Source organism: Perca fluviatilis, chromosome 16 (genome assembly GCF_010015445.1).
Source record: "Perca fluviatilis chromosome 16, GENO_Pfluv_1.0, whole genome shotgun sequence".
Taxonomy (NCBI): Eukaryota; Metazoa; Chordata; class Actinopteri; order Perciformes; family Percidae; genus Perca; species Perca fluviatilis.
The window spans coordinates 10,636,993-10,658,756 of NC_053127.1; the positions used below are offsets into that span (position 1 = coordinate 10,636,993).

Here is a 21,764-nt window from a genome sequence, read left to right on the forward strand (position 1 = left end):
TCCGCAATTGAAACCAAGTCATTTGTCTCACCAGAAGTGATTTTTGTGCGACATCACAGTGATTCAGTCTGTTATTGATTGTCTGGATAGGAACCATACCATACCATAACATAGATGTATGTACTGGTCAGTCATAAAAGCTGGCTTGCCACAGTCGACATAAGTGTTACTTTAGCAGACTTAGTAGTGGTATGGTAGGGTAGCTCACCTGGTAGAGCGCTCACCCATATGTAGAGCTTTACTCCTCGACGCAGCGGCCGCGGGTTCGACTGACCTGCGGCTCTTTGCTGCATGTCATTCCCCCTCTCTGTCCCCTCTTTGTTGTCTTCAGCTGTCCTATAAAAATAAAGGCCTAAAATGCCCAAAAAATAAATAAATAAAGGGTCTCTTGATGTTCAGCATAAACAGGAGGAACCATTACAACAAACCAAAACTGTTTCAATGTTCATATGTGCACCGGACTTGAAAAGTTGTGAACCCATCCTTATAGATATAAAATGTAACTTTTCTGCAATAAAATGTCAAAACACAACTAGGTCTATGTTATATATTTTGTTGAGTTGTACACTTACATTATCCTAAATGTTTCCAACGATGTTCAAACCCAGAGAATTCCACAATTTTTTATTTTTTATTTGACTATTATATCATTTGGTCGCCTGTCATATTCCCTTTGTGTCAATGTTGTGGTTGTTTGCCAGAAGCTGTGATACATTTTTTTTCCAGTTTTAAGCAACTTTTTTTTACAAAACACTTGATCGATTTTGATCATTTTTAACTATATATTTTAACCGGACGAAGGATTTTAGTCATCGGACGTCTAGATCTGAAGTTATCAGAGAAACAAGCTGAGCAAACGTTTGCACCTCCACAAATGAGCTGAACAGCGTCAGAGAAACACAGATTTTATACGTGAAACTGCTTTGTTCCGTGTTTTTACTGGTTTAAATCAACAGGAGAGATGAGACCTCTGCAGATAATCCGGCTATCGGTAAAAACATCCTGAACGATAAGCACTGAAGGAATCCTAACTGGGAGAAACTGACTGCAATGACAGCATTACTCCGTCTTTGTTACTGTTTTGATTAAGAGACCCCTAGCGGCAGAAAATTACATATTATGCTATTAAATCCGTAGCCACTGCACAATTCCCACTTTTTTCTAGCTGTATGGTTGAAATGCATGTTGAAATTACTTTAATTAAGTACAGGTTGAAAGTACTTTAATTAATTTCCCAGAAGTGTGTTTCACAAAGTTTTGCTCTCCTTTCAGCTCTCAGGATAAAGAATTATAGAATGATGTTGTTAACGTTGTGTTACTGCATACTAATTTGGTTCTCTTGTACAAGAAACAGGTTGAAAGTACTAATGTAAAACAGATGCCTGAGAAGAAATGTAATATCTTTTGGCTTTAACAGTTTTATAACAATCACGTACACTCTTTCTTTCCCAGAGAGCTGACTCTGGACGAGCCTCCTCAGACATGTTGGACGGGGATGTGTGGCTACCCTCAGCTGGTCACTCAGGTCCATGTACTAAATGCTGATGGTCTGCAGGGACAGGAATCCAATGGAGGTAGGACCTCTACTCACATTGCATTGTATTTGCATGTTGATCAAGTTCCTGTATTGTAAAGTGTTGTAAACTCCTGTGAAGACCCAGAGAACTTTACTGCCTCAATCCCACTAAGAGAAGACTTCTGAGGAAAGCATGAGGTACCACAGCACCATCTGCTGAAGGCTGAAACTCTGGTTACTTATTTAGTTCCAGTCTGCAGTATACAGTCTCTACCCCTTCAAAGCGCTTATATGTTAACCTATACAATTCACCTAACTTATAAAACACCTTTAAAGCCACTATGTGTAGATTTTTTTATGTGATTGTATTATCTTTGGAATTATTCTGATGCCATGACATAAAATTGACTCTTGACCTGTTACTAAAAGTTTATGGTGTGCAAGAACATTTTTGAAATCACGACCTAGAGATGAATCGATAATGAAAATAATGATACAGTGCAATGTTTTGGAAATAAACTCTTCACCTAATCAACGCATATAATCTGATTTAGACATGCGTGAACAAGCCAGATGCATGCCTAGTAATCACAGGGTCTGTTATCAGCATAATGTACTGATTAAAAAAATCCTTTTTTTTCTCCTTCAGCTGTAGATCCGTACGTGATCATCACCTGTGAAGGAGAGAAGGTCCGTTCACCAGTTTATAAGGACACACGGTGCCCAAACTTTGACATCAAAGGCCTGTTCTACCGCAAGAAACCCAAGGAGGGCATCCACATAGAGGTGAGCTGTCACTCTGTCTGCAGCCATCCCACACGTTTATGACGGCTCCAACCAAAGTGTAGCAGCTCGGATCCTGGTGGGTGAATGGTGGCTGTCTGAGACGCCTGCACTTTAGTAGTAACGATTACAATTTCCGCAAGCATACTTTATTGTGCAACAGATGTTGCAAAAGGTTAAAACCATAGAAACAAAATGGATAGAAATGACATTTAGCTGTTTGCCGTGGTCATAGGACTAGTACAAAACAAAATGGTGATTAGTGTTATATGTCATGGTCTCCATCTCCGGAGCGGCGGGGGGTGAGGAGGAGGGACAGTCAGAGCCAGCGGCACAGGTCAGCAGACCGACCAAGCCCGCTGTTTTTTCTGTAACCAATGCAGCATGAAAGCACAGCAACCAGCGGACATCTGGCTTTCTAACTCCGCTGTTTAATCCAATTGGAAAGCCCCTCAACTTTGTTTTTAATGTTTATTGTTAGTAAAAGTACTTCCCAGTACTTCCTTATTTTGTAAATGAACCGGTACACAAGTTTTAGTTGCTGTGGCATCTGTGTTTGACCAATCGCAAATGTCGAGCCCTGCAAACTACACTTCCAAAGTTCCTGAAAAGCACTACCCCGGAGCAGGGAAACTATTACACCTGCAACTAACCTTAGTTCCTCTGGTCAAAATACAGGTTGAGTTCCTGAGTTCTTCCCAGGGGAAAGTTCCTATGGTGGAAGTGCCTTTATAGAACTATAGGCTGTCTTTGTCCCAGCATTGTAGCAACATTCTAGCCTGACAAGCCAGACCCACATCAAGATGTTGGGTCTGGGAACTCACCATTGGCAGGGCTCAATCAGAGGGGCGGGATAAACGGTTTTCTTTTAAATTCCCTCTGCCGAGCAACGCTAGTTGATAGATTAAACTTTTGCTGTATCCGGTCGGCAAAACTCTGAACGCATCTTCCTTTTTTAAGAATGATTTCTGTGCCGTTCTTTGTTCTTTTCTCAAAGAAAAGCTTAACTCCAAGTCTTCCAGAAGACCGCTGTTCCCAGCAGCAGCAGCTATACACGATGTGATTGGCCTGACCAGAGTTTGGTTTTTCCAGCTCGGAAGGCCAACGGAAAGTGCCTAGACCCCCCTGGCTGCAAATAAAATTTGCTGCCACTAGGGTGCATCTAGATTTCTAGGCTAGCAACATTCATTTTCATTCACAGCTGTACACTTTTCTAATTTTAATCTTTGGTAGAACTTTAAAACAATATTTCTCACCTGCCATCATTATCTGTGTGTGTGTGTGTGTGTGTGTGTGTGTGTGTGTGTGTGTGTGTGTGTGTGTGTGTGTGTGTGTGTGTGTGTGTGTGTGTGTGTGTGTGTGTGTGTGTGTGTGTGTGTGTCTGTGTGTGTGAGAGAGAGTGGAGCTGTTAAGGTCATTTGCTGAACATCCATTACCAATCAATTACAGGCTCAATATCAGGCAATACGAACGTGTAAGCCAGTGTACTCAATCAGAAAGTGGTGAACTATCAGCAGTAGCTTTACACATGTTATATTAATGCTATAAATGAACAGTGAGAAAACTGTATTTGATGTGGATGGGTGGCGTATGGCTGATACATGATCTGCTAAAAAATATCATCACCAACATCGATCTGACGAATTGGGTCAGTGCAACCCTATGATCGTAATCACTTCGAAGTTCAGACTTAACTCTTCCATTTTGTTTACTTTTATTTTATCGTTCTGCACTTCTCTATTTTTAGACTTTTATATTCTATAAATCAAATGTAAAGTGTTATGCAAGTTTATTTTCTTTGAAGTAGACGTTATTATGTTTTACTTTTTGCTTTACTTCAGAACTCCTATACATCAGCAATTCTTATTCTTCATTCTTTCTCTTTGAGCTTCTTCTACCTTCTGTCAAGTTTTAATTTCTGTCCCTCTTTTGTGACTGCATATTGCCTTTTGTCTTTTCTCTCTTCTTTTTTTCTGCCCCCTCCTCCCCCCCCTCCCCTTTTCGCTTTCGGATCTCTGCCTTCCTCCCACGAGCGGTCAACAGATCTACAACAAGAACATAATTGTGGACACCTTCCTGGGTCAGGTGATTCTGTTCAGTGATCCCAACGAGCGCCAGGAGCAGCACACGCTTCACCTCCGCGACAAGGGCAACCGCCAGGACAGCGACCTCCCGGGCACGCTCACTGTGCGCCTCATCACCTCGACCACGCTCACTAACATCTGATGCGATCCTTTATATAATTATGAAGAGTAACACTCAAGGTGGTGTTCAGTCATGCCCGCCGTTGTCTGCCATTGATCCTCCCAACCATGGCGGGAGCTCACTGTGTCTTTTTTCGTTTTTCTTCTGCCGCTTGCGGCGCGCTCGTTGTGTCTCTTATTGTTTCCCTATTTCCTTTTGCTTCACCATTTAAATTCAGCTTTGTTACCAGGGTTTTTGAAGGCCTATACCTACGTATATTCCTGGATGAAAAGTGTCCATCGACAATGTTTGGGGTTTGCATTTAATAACTTTGAACGCATTCCCGCCAAAATTGTCCCATTATTTAATGTTTGCTTCAGAAATGTGTTCTCGAAGTAGTTTTCATTGCAGGTTTTGTAGCAAGAATCTCTATCAATGACTAAGGTACAGTTGAACTGATTTAGGCTAATGTTCTTAAAAATCAGTTACCCTCTGACCCAAATCTACAAACTTTCTTTCTACATATTGTTATATTCAAAACACACACACACACACACACACACACACACACACACACACACACACATACATGCACACACATACATGCACACACAAACACATGCAGACATGTCTGCACTCTCCATGCATGTGCCAATGTTTCCAAGGGCTATGCATTGCCTTAAGCTTGAGTCTGTCTCTCCACCTTGAGGAGGCGGGGGATAATGTCAAATACTCTTCTCCATCTGCTGTCTCAGTGTTAGCACAGCCTCCATTTCTGTTCCTGCTTTTTTCTCATAGTTTTGGTTTTCTATATCCTATATATTAACATAATGTATACTCTTTTATATCTGTGGATAATCTCCCCACCCAGTCGGCTCACCCAGACACCTCAAGTCTTCACCAGTTTGCCAGTGCTTTGGTGAGCATGCAGCACTGTCTGTCACTTTTTATTGTGGACTTTACAAACTAAAGCCAACAGCAGCTATTCTCTCCCTCTTAACTGAGAGCTTTTCTGTGTTGTTCTGTGAGCGCGCTCATGTGTAAAATCTTGCCTCCCGTCTTCCATCACTAGAACCATTTCAAACTCCCCGAGACGCTTTCTGCCGGTTGCTATGGATGATCTCAAAACTGCATGGCTTGAAACAACTTTTCGCCTGTGCTGCACATTTCTCCAGTCGTAGCTTAGCAGCCGGTGCTTTTGATAGTGCTACCCTTCCTCTTTGATCCCCTGTCATGTGTACACCTTCCCAGTCCAGCGGAGTGCAAAGATTCACCCTGACATAATCAAGTGCTTTATGGGACCAAAGATGAGCCTCCGCTCTCTAAGTCCATTTCGGACTGCCCTGGCCCAGCCTGGCCTGGCCTGGCCCAAGCCTAGCTACAAACCACCACCCCCTGTGCCACATCATCTCTTTACGGCAACACCACTGCCTGACGCTTCCTCTGACTTGAGTCTTTTGGCCCAGGCCAAAGACTCATGCCGTGTGACCCTGAGAGATAGCAGCTGTGCTTCTGCTGTTGGCACAGAACAGACGTATGTGTGTGTGTGTGGGAGTGTGGGTGTGTGTGTGAGTATCTGGGAGTGCTCAAGGGTGAATGAATGTATCTGTTAATCCACGTTTTACCTGGAAGAAAACAATTTGAGGAAAGGTGTGAACTGAAAGGAAAAGAGCCCTTTAGCGGAACACACACCTTGCACTTTATTTAATTTTAAAGGGGCGAAAAGGACCCTTTATGGATGAAAGGAAAAATTAGGGCGAGCAGAGAAGGCGTCCTGCCAAACAACCTGTGCCATCGCCTTGGTCCTGGCTTTGCCTCCACAGCAGGAAAACAACATGGGACATTAGATGAACTGTTTAGTGGTTTCAGAAGGATTTCAGACGGCAACAATGGTACAATGTAATCTATCGCTGATGAACTATGGCATTTCTTGATCATGTGGCCATCCAAGTTAACCTTTTTGTGACAGAAAGCCCAGACAGAAAATCACAACTTTTTTTTTTTTCTTTTCAAAAGTGCAATATTATTGCAGAGACTTTTCATTCCAAGTTTTATTGACTTTTGGGTATGTCTTAGTTCTTTTTTTTTCTTCATAATAACAATTAAAAGTGTAAGTCACAATCATTATCAAGACATTTCCTTTGAATGTAAACAAAAAAGTAAGTGGACTAATCTCAGTCAAACTATCAAGTCCGTTTTCCAGATTTTTCAGCGCCTTTTTCCATTACTTGAACTGTCACACATGGCATATAATTGATCACACTCCTTTGTGTACAGCATCTTTATAAATGTGTCTTGCATGGGTTATTTTCCAATATGTTCATGGCCTTGTATTGTACTGTTCAATTGTTACTATATATATTTATTCTTTCTTTAATCTCAAAAGTCTTGGAAATGCTAGTTTTTTAGAGCAGTCAGCATGTCTAACACTAATGCATCTCATGGCAGTCTGATCATATCAACAGGTTTGAAACAGTTATGTCTTGTACTATAATACAGTGATGCATTCATAATGCCTCTAGCATCAGTGAACTTTAGCAGCAGTTGTTGACTTCTATTTAGGTGCTATTTATCTTCTCTGTGCTCTTATATATTGTTTGGGACAGAAAATGAGTGTTAATAACATAACAAGACAGAATTTAGAAACTGTAGTGCCAAGCAGTGTAAGATTGGACATGTGAGCATGTGCCTGGATAGCTGCTGGTTCTTATTTACAGACCAGGTGGGAAAAGAAAGGAACCCTTCTCCCTCCCTCACTGAGTACCGTTGAATTGTCTTTGCAAGGCACTGAACTCCTCACTGCACCAGTGGGGCCTCAGAATGGCTAGCTATTGTACAGCTTCAAGGTGTGACTTTACGTATCTGTGTGCCAAAAGGAGTAGGTTTGCTACCTGGTTTTGGTGAAATTTACAGTACACAGACCAGGCGGTGACATGAGCCCAAGTTTGTGCCCCTCATTTTTTACTGTTACAATCAAGTCACATAGCTAAGCGTCCGATTTTCAAACAACAAAAGAAATATCAGTCAATCTTTGAAAATCTAGAAGGTCGTTTAACAAAACTTACTGGTGATCTAATGGAATTTCCAACTCTGCAACATCTGGATAAAACAAACTTTGTATTTTGCCTCTCAGCATTTACAAAACAAAGTTTAAATGTAGTTTTCAACCACAGCAGCACTTAACAAATGTGGTATTATCATCCTGTAAGTGACGACTCTGTGCTGTCAGTGTAGTTAACTAAGCCGTTTTAATTTTGTCATCTTGGTTGGCTGACATACGGTGCTGACAAGATGTGGTTTCAAATGTTGCAATAGCATTATGAAAGTCCTTCATAAAGTGTAACTGTAATGCTGTGTTTTTATTGGCTAAATCACAATTTAGCTTAGCAAGAAATTAACATCAGATACTGAGAATATTGCATAATGATCATTGCACAAAATTTTAAGTAACTAATCAATCAATTAATCTGAGATTTCCATCCAACAATATCATTGAAATGAAATGGAAATATCACCACATCTGAGCCAAAGCAGATGATGCTAAGCTCTGTGATTCACAAGTAAAGGTCATACAATAGGGGCAAAAATTAGGGCTCGGTGACACTGGCATCAAGTAATGAACAACAGACACACATTTGAACCCTGATTTGGCTCGCTAAAATTACACACAACTTTAACCAAACCATGTTGGGTTAACATGGACATTTTAATCAAAATGTGCAGTCTGGTTTGCTGATTAATATTACAGAGTTTCTCTTGGACTGATGCCAGTATTTTACATTTACAGGTTTTTTGGCTGAGACCAGTTTTATTTTGTGGCTCCCTATTTTTTTTATTTATTTGTAAGGAGGTGGCACAGAAATATAACAGCTAGCACACAACCTGACAGATTTGAATTATGGGAGTATTTGGGGCTTCAGAGTCACTGTGTCACTCGCAATCCTACAGTAATAGTAAGAGTAATGGAGCCAAAATAACAGTGTGTCAAGCTCAATGTGAAATTTTATCAAAATCTTGTGCCACAGCAGTGCCAAAAAGATGAACGGCCTATTGAAAAGGGATGCTTTTGTAAAGACTATGTGACTGTTGGACAAATGTAAAACAAAATAAGTTATCCTTTTGATTATTTTTTTTAACCTTTTTTTTTTTGTTCTCCACTATGTGTCTTCTTTTGTTTTTCGTCTTTGTCATGAAGTGATTGTCATTGCGTTGCTACAGTTACTCGTAATTGTTGCACTTTGTGATTCTTTGCCAAAAGTGTTATGGCTTTCACTGTTAACCACACACACACACAGACAAACACAGACATATATATATATATATATATATATATATATATATATACATACACACACACACACAACACAAACACACACACACACACACACACACACACACACACAAAAAAAAAAAAAAAAAAACACAACACACACACACACATACAACACAGCATACATATACAACTAAACATTCCAGGTTTAGCTATAGGTTGGAGTGTACGGACCTTGACTGGTTTTTTGACAGTTGCTATCCAGCTTATCAGTTTTCTGTACATATTTTCTGCACGGCCATGCCAAAGCAGGTTTTAAGAAAACGAAACCATCCGAATGAAGTGCTCTCAGCGTCGGTGACTTTTGTACAAATCCAAAAAACAATGCCAGTGCATGTAGCAAAACTGCTTCAGATCTGCTCGCACCGTTACGGATCACAGAATATATATATATTTTGGTTTTTCTCGGAGTGTTGTAAAACATAATCCGCCATTGCTACTTTGATAAACATACTGTGTGAAGTAGAAGGCCTATGTTGCACACTTGCATGCATTAAAACAGTATCCAGTTTTCTAATATTTTGTATTCAGTAACCTGCAGTATACAGTATGTATATAAAAGTAGCAGCAACTTGACTTATCAGTTATTATTATCGGATCCATGTTTTTGATGGATGTTATACAGAATATCCAAGAAATTTATTTCGAGAGGATGATGTTCTTGCTCACAACCTCTAGTGATCAGCAAGAATTAAAGAGGAATCACGTAAATCATCACCTAATTCCAAGCCCCATGATTTTCGGAGCACAACTTTGGGTTATTCCTTTCACTGCACCGGCATCTGCGAGAGTTAGCGTTATGCTAAAGATGACTTCCCTTTCCTAAGAGATTTGGGAGAAATAAATGATGTGGGAACATAGTCTGTCACACCTTAAAGCAAAAGGTTAGCCTTTTTGTTAAACATGCTAATTTGTGTTCTTGCTAAGAGCTATATGAGAAGACCGATCCCTATATATATATATATCTATCTATCTATATATATATATATATATAACAATTTCTTGTTTTTACACTTTGCTTTTGTATGGATTTAACAAATGAGAAATAATGTGTAATCAGATCTTTAAAGGTGCTATAAGGTTGATTTTATTACCTTTGGACAGAGGCAGGCTGGCTGTTGCTAACAGTTTCCAGTCTTTGTACTAAGCAAGTATACAGATATAAGTTGTATCAATCTTTTCTACTTACTAATCGTCAAGAGAGCGAATAAGCCCATTTCCCAAACTTTTTTTTTAAACAGGGAAATGTGATTATACCTCTCTGCCTTCTACTAATGAGGGATGAGAGATGAGCTGAAGAAGTGGCCTCAAATAGCAGAACCAAACGGAGTTAACTTTGCTTTATCTAAAGCTTGGAACAAACCTGAAGACACATAACGATTGTTTCCACTAATTTGTAGTCTTTGACAGTCAGGAAGGAGCATGAACCTTACGACTGAGTGAATACACTAGACAACACACTGAACGACTGGACTGGAGTTATGGCGGCATACGAAAACACAAATCCTGCGACGCCAATTCATCATGGGTTCTTGTACCAAAACAAACATGGCGACAAGAAACTTCCACAGTTTATATGCACTGCAATTTGCGCTATAAAGCCCCAAAAAGGAAGGAATTGAAGGTCAACTAAAACAAAGCTAATTTCAGGTAAAGCTGTTCATTTACGGGTATGTCTCCCTCGGGCGACACACAAATGACGCCATTGGTCGTCGATGTCAGTCGCAAATATCAAACATAAAAAAAAAAATCAGCGACTGAATCTGAAGACTTAAAAGTAGACTCTTTACATGTCGCACACAATTTGATTTTATCTGTTAACGCCATCCGACCCAGACTGGAACAGACCCGGTCCAACTTGGTCTGATCAGTCGTCACGCCCAAATCATATTCACAATCAGTTCAGCAGTCGTAATGTGTGTCCGAGGCCTGTTCTTCAGGTCGTCCTCCCACCCATATATGCCATAGAGGCATAACATTATTTTGTTTAAGGTGTGACAGCCTGTGTTCCTACATTGATTTACTACCTAAAAAGCAAAGGGAAGACATCCGTAGCGCTTACAAGGTACCATTGTACTAGGACTAAGGTTGGCCAAATTAAATTATGTGTTATTGTGATTATTCAAAAGGTTTTTCCCCCTGTTTTTCAACAATGACATTATGGCAGTTGAGTTTTGCTTGCCTGCTAATCTTATAGTCTTGTCAACTTGGATACTGCAGCATGTGTCTAACGTTACATGACATTGGTTCCAAAAAGAGTACGCCAGGTACTGTATTCAATTTGACTCTTGTAGTACCAGGTCGCCGGAATACCTTTTTTATCTGAGGTCAAGTCCACACAAGGATTGAGCTTGTGATTCTTCTTGTATTTTTCTGCTGATGTTTATTAACTGGAGACTGGAATACCTACTGCATGGTGACACTTCTAGAAGATGCTACGGTCTTTATAACAAGTATCTTTTAACAGTATTTTATATAACCTTGTTAATTTTATATATACACACTTTACCTTGCGTTCCAAACTGGTATGTTTACTGATAGCTAGGTTTCAGAGGACTGTGCTGTATGTTCTGTACTGTGTGCTTGTTTGTGTGTTCTTTTCAGCCTGATCTTTCCTTTTTCTTTTTCGATGCGTGTTTGTTGAATTTGGTTCTCGGTTACACTGTGGTTATTTTATAGCTAGGTTTCAGAGAACTGTTTGGCTGTTTACAGACAAATCTCAGAAATCTTAAATTATAATTTTTTTCTTTTGTATTTAATGTCAACTTGTGGCATGACTTTGAAATAAAACAGTAAAACCTATTTGGGGTTTGTCATCATTTTATTATATTAGGGCCTGCGCACCGACGTCAGTCGGCGAAAGCCCTATTGAAATCGATAGGATTATTATTATTATTATTAGGACCCAAGCACCGACAACATCAGGGGCAAAGGCTCTGTTGAAATTCAAATGTTTATTATTAGGACCCGAACACGAAAGTGGGCTCCATAGCGTCCTAAAACTAACGCCATGGTTGGAATAAAGTTTCTTTTATGTTCACAAAATTTGGTGGGAGCATTGCTCTCATCTTTAGAAACAAACAGGAAGTCAGCCTTCTTTTGTGTGTTAATTTTCATTTTACCAACACACGTTTGAGGACTTTAAGATGCACAAAAACTCTTAAACTTCGATTGATATCGCAATTCAACTTGGGCATGGCACATTGGCTCTATAGCGCACCCAATTACTTTTAGCCTTTGAACGCATTTTTGACACCCTTGATATACTTGAAAAACTCACGAAAGTTGGTGCATACCGTCTGGCCATCTACCTTAAACTACATAGACTGACAAATCACCCAAAGAAAAAATATTTAGAGCCCAACTGCACCATGATTCTATAATGATCGTAGGTCACTTGGGTTGTGTTTTTAATTTATGTTCCAACAATCAACAACATGGACGTTTGAATCATTGAATTCTTCTTCTTTTGGGGCCAAAACTATTTCAAATGAGTTTTTATCTCTGTTCATTATTGAAGAAAAGAAGAGAAACATCAATATACCAGCCATGCCAAACTTTTGAGTGGTAGTGTATCTCAGAATCTGGGTACATAAAACCAAAAATATCTGCATGGTAAGATACCACTAGATGTTAGTAAGAAAAATATGGGTAACACTTTACTTGAACGTATCTACATAAGAGTGACATGACACTGTCATGAACACATGACACTGTCATGACACAATCATGACACATGAACCCTAAACCTAACTCTGACCCTAACCATAACTTGTCATGACAAAAACAGAATGACAATTACTAAAAGAAGCGTTATGTCATAAACGTTTATGACTTGTTTATGTTTATGACACGTTCACGATATGAACATATGTCGATACCTTCAAGTAAAGTGTATCCAAAATTTGTTTGTTTCTTGTAATTTCTGTGAACTGTTCCTTCTAAATGTATTTGGCATGTGGTAACAAAGCAACAACTTGGACATCATGCCATGGGTCAGCACCCTCCCCACCTCCCAGCTGGTTTCTGTGTCTGCTGCCAACAGGCTCCACCTCCCAGCTAATCAGGATCAGCAGCCATGAATGACACACAGCGTGAGAGTCTGGAGAGCCCCGTCACTGATCTCAAGACAAAAAAATGGAACGCGACAAAAAAAAAAACAAAGACAACGGCTGGGACGAAAGTACGAGGAGAACGAAAATAAGGTGAAGCCTGTGGGAAAGACTTTTAAACAAAGAAGGGGACTGATAGACAAAGCAGGAACAAATACAAAAACTTCATATCTGAGATTCTTCTCCAGTCCTGTACCATCTTGATCAACCATCCTGTCAACTCTGGGCCTCCTCACAGCTTCGGAGAAAACACAGGACAGAAAAGACCAGGAGAAAGACCGGGGGACGTTACAAAGTTTGTTAAGAGGTAAGAGGGGCAGGTGAACATGGGTCGAGGCTGAGGGCTTAGCCTGCAGCCAGGCCACAGTGCTGCCACTGCTGCTCTACTGTAGCTTTAGGCCAAAGCCTCTTACTGCTCTTCAGCCTGGGCAAGCACTTAGAGGAGCCATTATGTACCCTTCAGTGGCTGTAGTGTGTGTGTGTGTGTGTGTGTGTGTGTGTGTGTGTGTGTGTGTGTGTGTGTGTGTGTGTGTGTGTGTGTGTGTGTGTGTGTGTGTGTGTGTTGCATTTAGTTTAGTTTCTTTACTTCCAATTTATATTCCAGTAGAGATTACTTCTTACCATATAAGACAACAGTTTTAGTTAGAGAATTAATTGCAATGCAAGAAGCAGATAGAAATGCCATACAGAAAAGAATAAGAGTATCAGTAGTAATTGTTGCATTAAAAAATGTTTTTAGGAACTATAACTAAGTGAATAACAATAGTCACATGCAGCAAAACTGTAATTTTTTTAATCAGAACAAGATAATATTAAGATAGCTTGACCCAAAAAGGATCTTAAGTCAAGTAAGGCTGCAACTTACTGTACTATTATTTTTATTAATTAATCGTACAACCGATGAAATGTTGAAAAATAGTTTAAAAAATACCTGTCACAACTTCCTAAAGCCCAAGGTGACGTCTTCAAAAATCAAAAGCAGTGAATCCTCTCTTTTGAGAAGGTGAACATTTCTACTATTTTTGCTTGAAAAATTACTAAAATGACCAATTGTCAGAATAGTTGCAGATCATTTTTCAGTTTTAGTATTTTCTATTGTTTCAGCCCTTAACTCGAGGTCCAATAAAATTAGCCTAAATAAAGATTTTAACTACATCTTTGTGAAAATGAAATGCACCTCCAGAAAAAGTTAGTCAATGGACCTCAAGTAAGGTTTTTGGGGAGTGGGTCTATCTGCTGTTTCCAAGGTCTAGAATGGACTTTGTAGACACAATATAACAGCTGAGAATATGAAAAAGTGAACTGATGCGATCAATATGTGTGCTTAAAACGTCTTAAAGTTGCACAATCAAATCAGTGATACATAAGAAAGGCTGACCATATAATGAAGCTAGTATTGTGACACACTTCCTAGTACTGTACTGCAGTTGAGCTCAGAAAAAATGTGAATTAGTTTTAAACAAAGCACCAGTTCAGTACAACTACATATCTCTCCTGAGCTGTTTCCATCACTGATAGTTCTTCATACTGGTCCAATGCAATCATTGTCATCAGCACTCCAACAGAATTAACGGGGACATGCCGCTTTACCAGAAACATCTGTAAATGCACAATAGGGCGCAAACTAGAGATTATTTTTTAGTTCTTATTAAGCTGTTAAAATCTTCCTACTTAGTTCTTATAATAAGTTAGTTAGAATCGCCTTAACATCTGCGTGGGAAAAAACAATCATCAATCGTCGATAAACGATCCGAAAGCCAATTGGATTTGGCACAAGCCTAACTAGGATAGGTCTGTAATTTCTTTGAAATTCTCTGTATAAAAACACTGTACAAGTTCCTAAAAACTTGTACTATGCATTAACAGTGTTGATATCATAAAGTCAAGATACTTCTGTGTTATGTTTTGCAGAGACTGACCCACCAGAACTCATGGAAGACATGGAAACATTAAACTTTTTTGGTCAACAATGAATGCGTCACGCCTCTCTGTGCCTGCACCTCTGAATCCCTGCCATGTGAGTCACAAGTAATACACACATACAGTACACATGCTTGTTAGCATTATAGACCACACACACACAGATTAGCAGCCGAGGCATTAGCAAGATTGCTTTTGGCCATTACATGAAAATCTCTCAGCAGGTTGACTCTTAGAGTGCAGGATGTTAGTCAGATACATTCCTTTATTTTATATTTTATCTGTGAAACTGTGTGTGTGTGCGTGTGCATTTGGGTTTGTTAGGGGTTGTGGATACAAGGAAGGCCACTTTGTATAGTAGAGATCTATCGGTCTGTGTTAGGTCTGTGTTAAGGAACAGTTGCCAGATTGGCCCCCTGTTGTTCTGGATAAGAAGAACCACAGCTCAGTCTATGTCTTGGCATTAGCTGAGCACATTGTGACTTTCTGCATATGGATGAACTTGGCTAAAACTGGATGGTGTATGGATTTAGATATATGGTAGTGTATATATATATATATATATTATGAATAGTATATAGTGTATCTGCACTGCTGCTCTCCAGTAGGTCTACTGCACCTATTCCAGAAGAATCTATGGATTGTGTTTTTTACTTATCCCTTCCCCCTGTGGCATGAGTTATCTTCATCACTCATACTTTTTTTTATCCAAACAAGCTATTTATGTTATAACTTGTTGGTATTTCCAAAAAGGAATTAACAGGAAAGAGGTTCATTTCCCTTTTCACCTTTTATCCAAATCATTCAGTAATTGATTCAAATCGATCTAGTTTATTTCATCTAAGCTCCAAACTGGACCGTGTCCCTGCATTTAAAATGAGGTGTCGGCACACAAACATGGACTGCAGCAGTAACGGTTCAGTAAACTGAAGCTATTTTTCTGTTTTCACTATAAAATGTTACTTGTAAGTATACTGTGTTTATAACTGCAATATGTGACCGTGTAAAGATTCAAAAGTATTCTACTTTTGCATAGTCAACTGGAAACCAAAAGGCCATCGTATACTGTATTCAAAGTACTGCACCTTCGTCATAGTGAATGAGGGTAACAAAATAAAAACGGCTCAGTGGGGACGAAAATGAGTCACGACTGTAATAACTATGGCTCGTACTTAAGCAATGGGATTAGCCAAGTAAGCCTTTAACAGCCCCCACCAGACCCTTTAACCCCCCTATTCCTGAACCACATGGCTGATTATCTCTGCTCTAACCCTGCTGTCTAATGTTCTAATATTACTGGGTGGTATGAACTTAACACATTTTTTGGGCGGCCTGTTAGCCAACTGTCTAGTAAGTATCTTGTCTAATCACTATGTATATATGGTATAATGTTAAAGGTGTCACTCGTAGTGACAAACCCAAGAGAGTTTATTGTTTTAGAAAGTTCATCATCTCCCTTCTTTCAGTTAATTGTTATTGATTTTCTGTCCCGCAAATTTCACTGTAATCACCCTTGTTTTCAGCAACAACAAAGTAAAAAAAAAAAAAAACAGCTCCAACAAACCATCTGCCAGCCACCAAACAGCACATACACACAGTTAGCAACTAGTTGGTGAACATAGTGGAAGATAAAAATGCAACTTAGAGTTAAATTGGAAAACAAGTTCATAGCAGCACCTGGTTGGTAATAATACATGGTACAAGGTGTTGTGTATGGAGCAGTTAACCATAGTTCTCATAAATCAACTGGAGTTTAGAATGCACAAAGAAAGCGGAAGGTGAGGGACATCCGGCCGAAAATGAGGGACACCCGGTGGAATTTCCGGCGGCACCTGAACAATCCCAGAAGTGGAACGTCGTCAATATAGACTAAAAACCTCTCTGGCTTATTTGTATTTCTTTAAACCAATCACAATCATCTTGGGTGGCTTTGGATTACATTACATTACATGTCATTTAGCTGACACTTTGATCCAAAGCGACTTCCAATTGCTACATACGTCAGAGGCCACACGCCTCTGGAGCAACTATGGGTTAAGTGTCTTGCTTGACACATTGGTTGATATATCGCAGTGGGAATTGAACCCCAGTCTCCCACACCAAATGCATGGGTCATATCCACTGCGCCATCACCACCCAGCAGCAACGGGGAACATAGTCTGACATCCAGAAGTCAGATTTCGAAAAGATTACACAAACAGTTCAGTACAAAGCATTGTTTTTGGTGTCTTTACATTAAATAATCAAATATAAGAAAATAAGCTTATCCAGAGTTAATAATAGTTTTAAGGTTTTCAGAAATATCTTATATATTGTATATTGTTTGTTAATTTGTAATGTATATTAAAATGCTAAAAAAAAAAGCAATAAAAAGGTTTAATCATTAAAACAATGTTTGGTTTTTTTCAGTTCATGTATAATTCATTCTGTAGAAGTAGTTTGTTTTTTCAGTCTAATGATGTCTGTGTCTCCTTTGCAGAGAGCCCACACATGGTGACTTCTGATGTCCTGGTATCAACGCGAGGCTGAACCATGGTCATTCTGCAGCAGGTCAGTGATATTGGGCAGAAATGACTGAATGTCTGCTTTCATCATCTTTATTTTTTCTTCATCTCTGTTTTTTTTTACTTTCAAGCTTTCTGTTGTCACACATTACATAATAATACAGTTTACAGTGATACCAGGGGCAGATGTACCACTTTAAAATTCACAAGTGGTACTCCGACTACCATGGAGTTTGTGGGCTGAAATGACAACGGTTGCTATCAGATTATATAATTTTTAGAAAGCTGAATACTTTCTTCTGTACTGCTGATTCTGTGTTAAACTAAAAAAGCCTGTAAATATGCACTTGATGGCTATAAACATATCATTATAGAGATGAGGCTAAAGCTGTATGTCTGTATGTATCCTCACAGACTACAGCTGTCAATCTTACTTTATAATACCATACACATTTAATTCATTCATTATTTGTTAATATACACATAATATTAGAATATTTAATGCTTAAAATAAGCCAATTATTAATATTTACTGCACTTCTCAGGCTTATGCATTGCCAATGCCGCTATCAACGTGTTATTCTAAGTTCTGTCACAAGAGGAATTTCCAACATTACCCTAGAAGGGGAAACTACGTCATTGCATTCCTGGCACACCTTTTGTTTTCATTCATTTTTAATCACGAGCACACAGCAACAAACAGAGAACCCTGTAATGAAACCCTGACAGCCTGTCTGGGCCTCATGCAAGAACATTTTTGTCTTCTTATCCTAAATCTCTCTTACTTTTTCCTGTGAGGTTCGTTGATATAAGTGTTTCAAGTTGAGTTCAAAATCCTGTTTCAAATCCTCTCAACTGTACAAAGGTGTCATTAATCACGTGTTTGTTAGGTGTGATCAGTAGCTTCATAGATATTCCCCAAATTGCTATATAGGGCTGCCTCCAATTGGGGGGGCAAGTTTCATTCACAAAAATATCGGCAAGAATAACGGGAAGACTTTCACACTGCAGAGCTTGAATAGACGCCAAACATGAGATGGAAACATAACACATTTGGTAATATGAAGAGGTGTTGAAAATATGTGGGAAAAATGTATTAATATTACTAATATTAATATTTATTAAAATATTACTAAGGCTGTCCACGCTGTCATTGCTGTCATTACTGTGACAGAAATAAAGAAAGCAATGGATTGAAATGAAATAAGATGCCAAAAAACATCTTACAAAAGCAAAGTGGCCCATGATGAGAGGTGTTCAAGAGATGAATAACAGACTGCATTTCATGAGACTGTCAGTGTAACAGAGGAAGATACTGGATTGTAAAAGTTACTGTTCTTCAATACCTGTCAATATGTTTTGGCTTTTATTTTAACAATAATTTTTATTGAGGTGAACTTACTCTTTAAGAGCCCACAGAATTATCTCTTTAAAGTTCCCAGTATTGTTTAATCATTAATGCAACATATATTATGTTATCTTTGATAAAAACTGCAGCCCACACACTAGGATTTACCAACCCAGTGGGTTTGAGGTGTGCAAGAATAACAAATGAAAACAAAAGGTTTATGCACTTCTTCAGTAGCACTAATAACCCTTTTCCACCAAGGCAGAGCTGGTGCTGGTTCGGAGCCAGAGCCTAGTTTCAAATCGGTTCTTTGTTTTTCGACCACCAAAGCACCAGCTCCGAACCAGTAAAAGTGGTTCTTAAGTAGCACCAAATCATTGCTGGACCAGAAGTAAGAACCGCTTACGTCGGCAGCTGGGGGCGGGGTTACCGTGACCAACAAGACGAACAGAAACTTGTTACCGCCATTTTTGAATTAGCAGATAAACACAATGGACGTGATTTAAACAACAACAGCAGTGGTCAGAGGAGGAAACAAGCTGCTTTCTTGTACTATAAAGGCGAGCCGCGCGAACACGTTGGATCCGCCGAGTTTGGATGCCGATGTAGGTCCGCAAAGCCATGAACATCAATAGCAAAGCAACGTCCGCCATTGTTGATGGTGTGTTTGTGTTTGGCGCCGCCGCGCTAACGTTGCTGGGAAAGATGAGACGTATACAGTGACTTAAGACCTGGCTCTGTGCTGGCTCTTTAGCTCTGTGGAAAAGCAAACTGGTTCTTTGGAGGCTCGTCAGTCGAACCAACTCCGAACCGGCACTAGCTCTAGCTCTGAACCAGCACCTGGTTCTTGTTGGTGGAAAAGGGGTATCAGTCAGTCAGACACAGTTACCACATCAGTAACTAGATCCTGGTGCCTATCAAGGTAACTGATGAGCTTACCACTTAATGGAAGTAACACTGACAACATGAAGCCCTAAGGTCAGTGTTATGTTTAGCAATAGTTTTAACTGGACCCACAATGCAGACACAGGAAACAGAAGGTGGTTGAAAAAAAAAACTGTTTTATGTCAAAGATAGTGCAGGTGATAAAACAGAAGATGATTTCCAAGGCAGGTGATCCACAGAGATGACAGGTGAGGCTGAAGAGGTCAGGTGAGCATGGCTGGTCAGTGGCACAGAGGAAAAAGCAGGTTTGAGGCAGGTTTCCAAAAATAAACAAGACTGAACAAAAAGAAAATACTCTCAGATTAGACCAAGGTATTACCAAGGCGTTTCACAACGAACTGGCAAAGACTGGAGAGAATGGACTGGCTAAAATCAAGTAGCAGATAATCAGGGAGATGGACCACAGGTGTATGGAGCAGCAGGTGTATGGAGTTGGAGCTGATGAGCAGGATGTAGGTCAGCCACACCCAGCCTAAGACACACACAGACAGACAGGGGAAAAACAAGTATACAACAGGAAGGCAGAAAGGGAAAACACAGGATGAATGAGGAATGAGGGGAAATAGACAAAGTTCTGCAGATCGTAACAGTCAGGACGTTACATCACGTCCATACTGGGATGAAGGTGGTCAGATTTAAGACTTTTTTCAGACTTAATCCTCCCATTCAGAGAGTTGGAAGCTGAAAAAGTAGGCAACTGGGTGTGTGATGCAACTCTGATATTTCCTATTATTCAACAGGCACAAAAACAGTAATCACATAACAGCTCACACTCACCTCTGTCTGCTGTTAAAACATGTTGGTAGTTGTTTTTTGGCAATTTGGGCCTCCACATCACATCTGGCTCAATGCATCACATTGCATATCTATCTTTCTATCTATCTATCTATCTATCTATCAATCTATCTATCCTAACACACATGTTGAGATTATTATCTCTGCACATTGCACATATTCTTTATACTTTGAACTTTTGCACCTTCCATCGTCTTGGTTTCAAACACTGGAGGCTCTTTTCATATAAAAACTGAAATATTTAACATCTTTTTAATGGATTTTTTTTATTTATGATTCTGGTGGTTACTTTTCTCTTACTATACTTATTGTTATGCCCCAAGATACCATTCCTTGTTTGTGAAAACCTACTTGGCAATAAACCTGATTCTCATTCTAATTTATTTGCCGTTTTGTCTTTTAATTGTCTGTGTTAACTCTAGGTGAAATTGTCCATATTTAACCAGAGCTGTGTTTTTATAATAATCCAGGGGGACTATGTGTGGTTGGACCTTAAAACGGGCCGAGAGTTTGACGTCCCTGTGGGAGCCGTGGTCAAACTGTGCGACTCTGGACAGATCCAGGTTCTGGATGACGAAGGGAGTGTAAGTCAACAGCAGAACACATTGACTGTTGTGTCCTTAATAATAACAACGTTGTACCCACTAATGTCATCGTCCTGGCTGAAAAGAAGTCAAACTGGGAGAAAAACACTATCAGACAGGTTGTAAACAAACCAACAAGTTTGCCAGTTGTTTTGGAAGAGAAAACAAAAGCCAATGGTAAAATTGTTCCCCAAATTGTCTGTTGTAAACATCCATCACAGGTTACAGACTGACTTCCTGCTGAGTTAAAATCAAATCAAATCAGTATTTGTCATATGTATACAATGTGTAGTGAAATGCTTCATTGCAAAGATTGTTCTATAGAAATTATTTTAAAAATGGAAGTGTGCAAACAAGTGAAATTTAAAAGCCTCATGCTAAAAACGTTGAAATTATGTTGTTCTGAAATAACTTTTTGAATTATTCTCTGCAAATTTAACTATTGTAAAGGTAAAAAATAGAATAAAGGTGACATAGTAGCACTGTACTGAGATGAGAATGAGTGTGGGAATGATTGACATGAAATTCAAACATGAGTGAACTGGTGCTGAACATGGAAGTCAGTTCTGATATTGTATTAGCTGAACATAACGTTCTTTAACCAAGGTTCATGTTAACAAGGGATTATTATCAACATTTCAGGTGTGCTCACTTTCAGATTTATCTTCAAATAAAGTGGTTTAGGTAATAATCTGGATCAGCTGTTGGCTTGTTTACAACCTGTCAGATCGTCTAATTGCTTG

General features: G+C 39.4%; 2 protein-coding genes across 9 annotated transcripts in view; both read left to right on the forward strand.

The window, feature by feature from the left end:
- The window catches only part of capn5b (calpain 5b), a 52,590-nt gene extending 43,787 nt beyond the window's left edge, over window positions 1-8,803 (forward strand). The window contains exons 11-13 of the mRNA XM_039778475.1: window positions 1,453-1,574; window positions 2,166-2,302; window positions 4,343-8,803. Of these exons, the coding sequence (XP_039634409.1) occupies window positions 1,453-1,574; window positions 2,166-2,302; window positions 4,343-4,525 (442 nt within the window). The 3' untranslated portion in view covers window positions 4,526-8,803. The remainder of the gene's footprint in view (window positions 1-1,452; window positions 1,575-2,165; window positions 2,303-4,342) is intronic.
- Window positions 8,804-13,004: 4,201 nt separating this feature from the next.
- LOC120543733 (unconventional myosin-VIIa-like) overlaps window positions 13,005-21,764 on the forward strand; it is a 46,754-nt gene continuing 37,994 nt past the window's right edge. For all 8 annotated transcript variants that reach the window (XM_039776940.1, XM_039776939.1, XM_039776941.1 and 5 more), the window contains exons 1-4: window positions 13,005-13,232; window positions 14,837-14,942; window positions 17,325-17,395; window positions 20,908-21,021. In XM_039776940.1, the coding sequence (XP_039632874.1) occupies window positions 17,378-17,395; window positions 20,908-21,021 (132 nt within the window). In that variant the 5' untranslated portion in view covers window positions 13,005-13,232; window positions 14,837-14,942; window positions 17,325-17,377. The remainder of the gene's footprint in view (window positions 13,233-14,836; window positions 14,943-17,324; window positions 17,396-20,907; window positions 21,022-21,764) is intronic.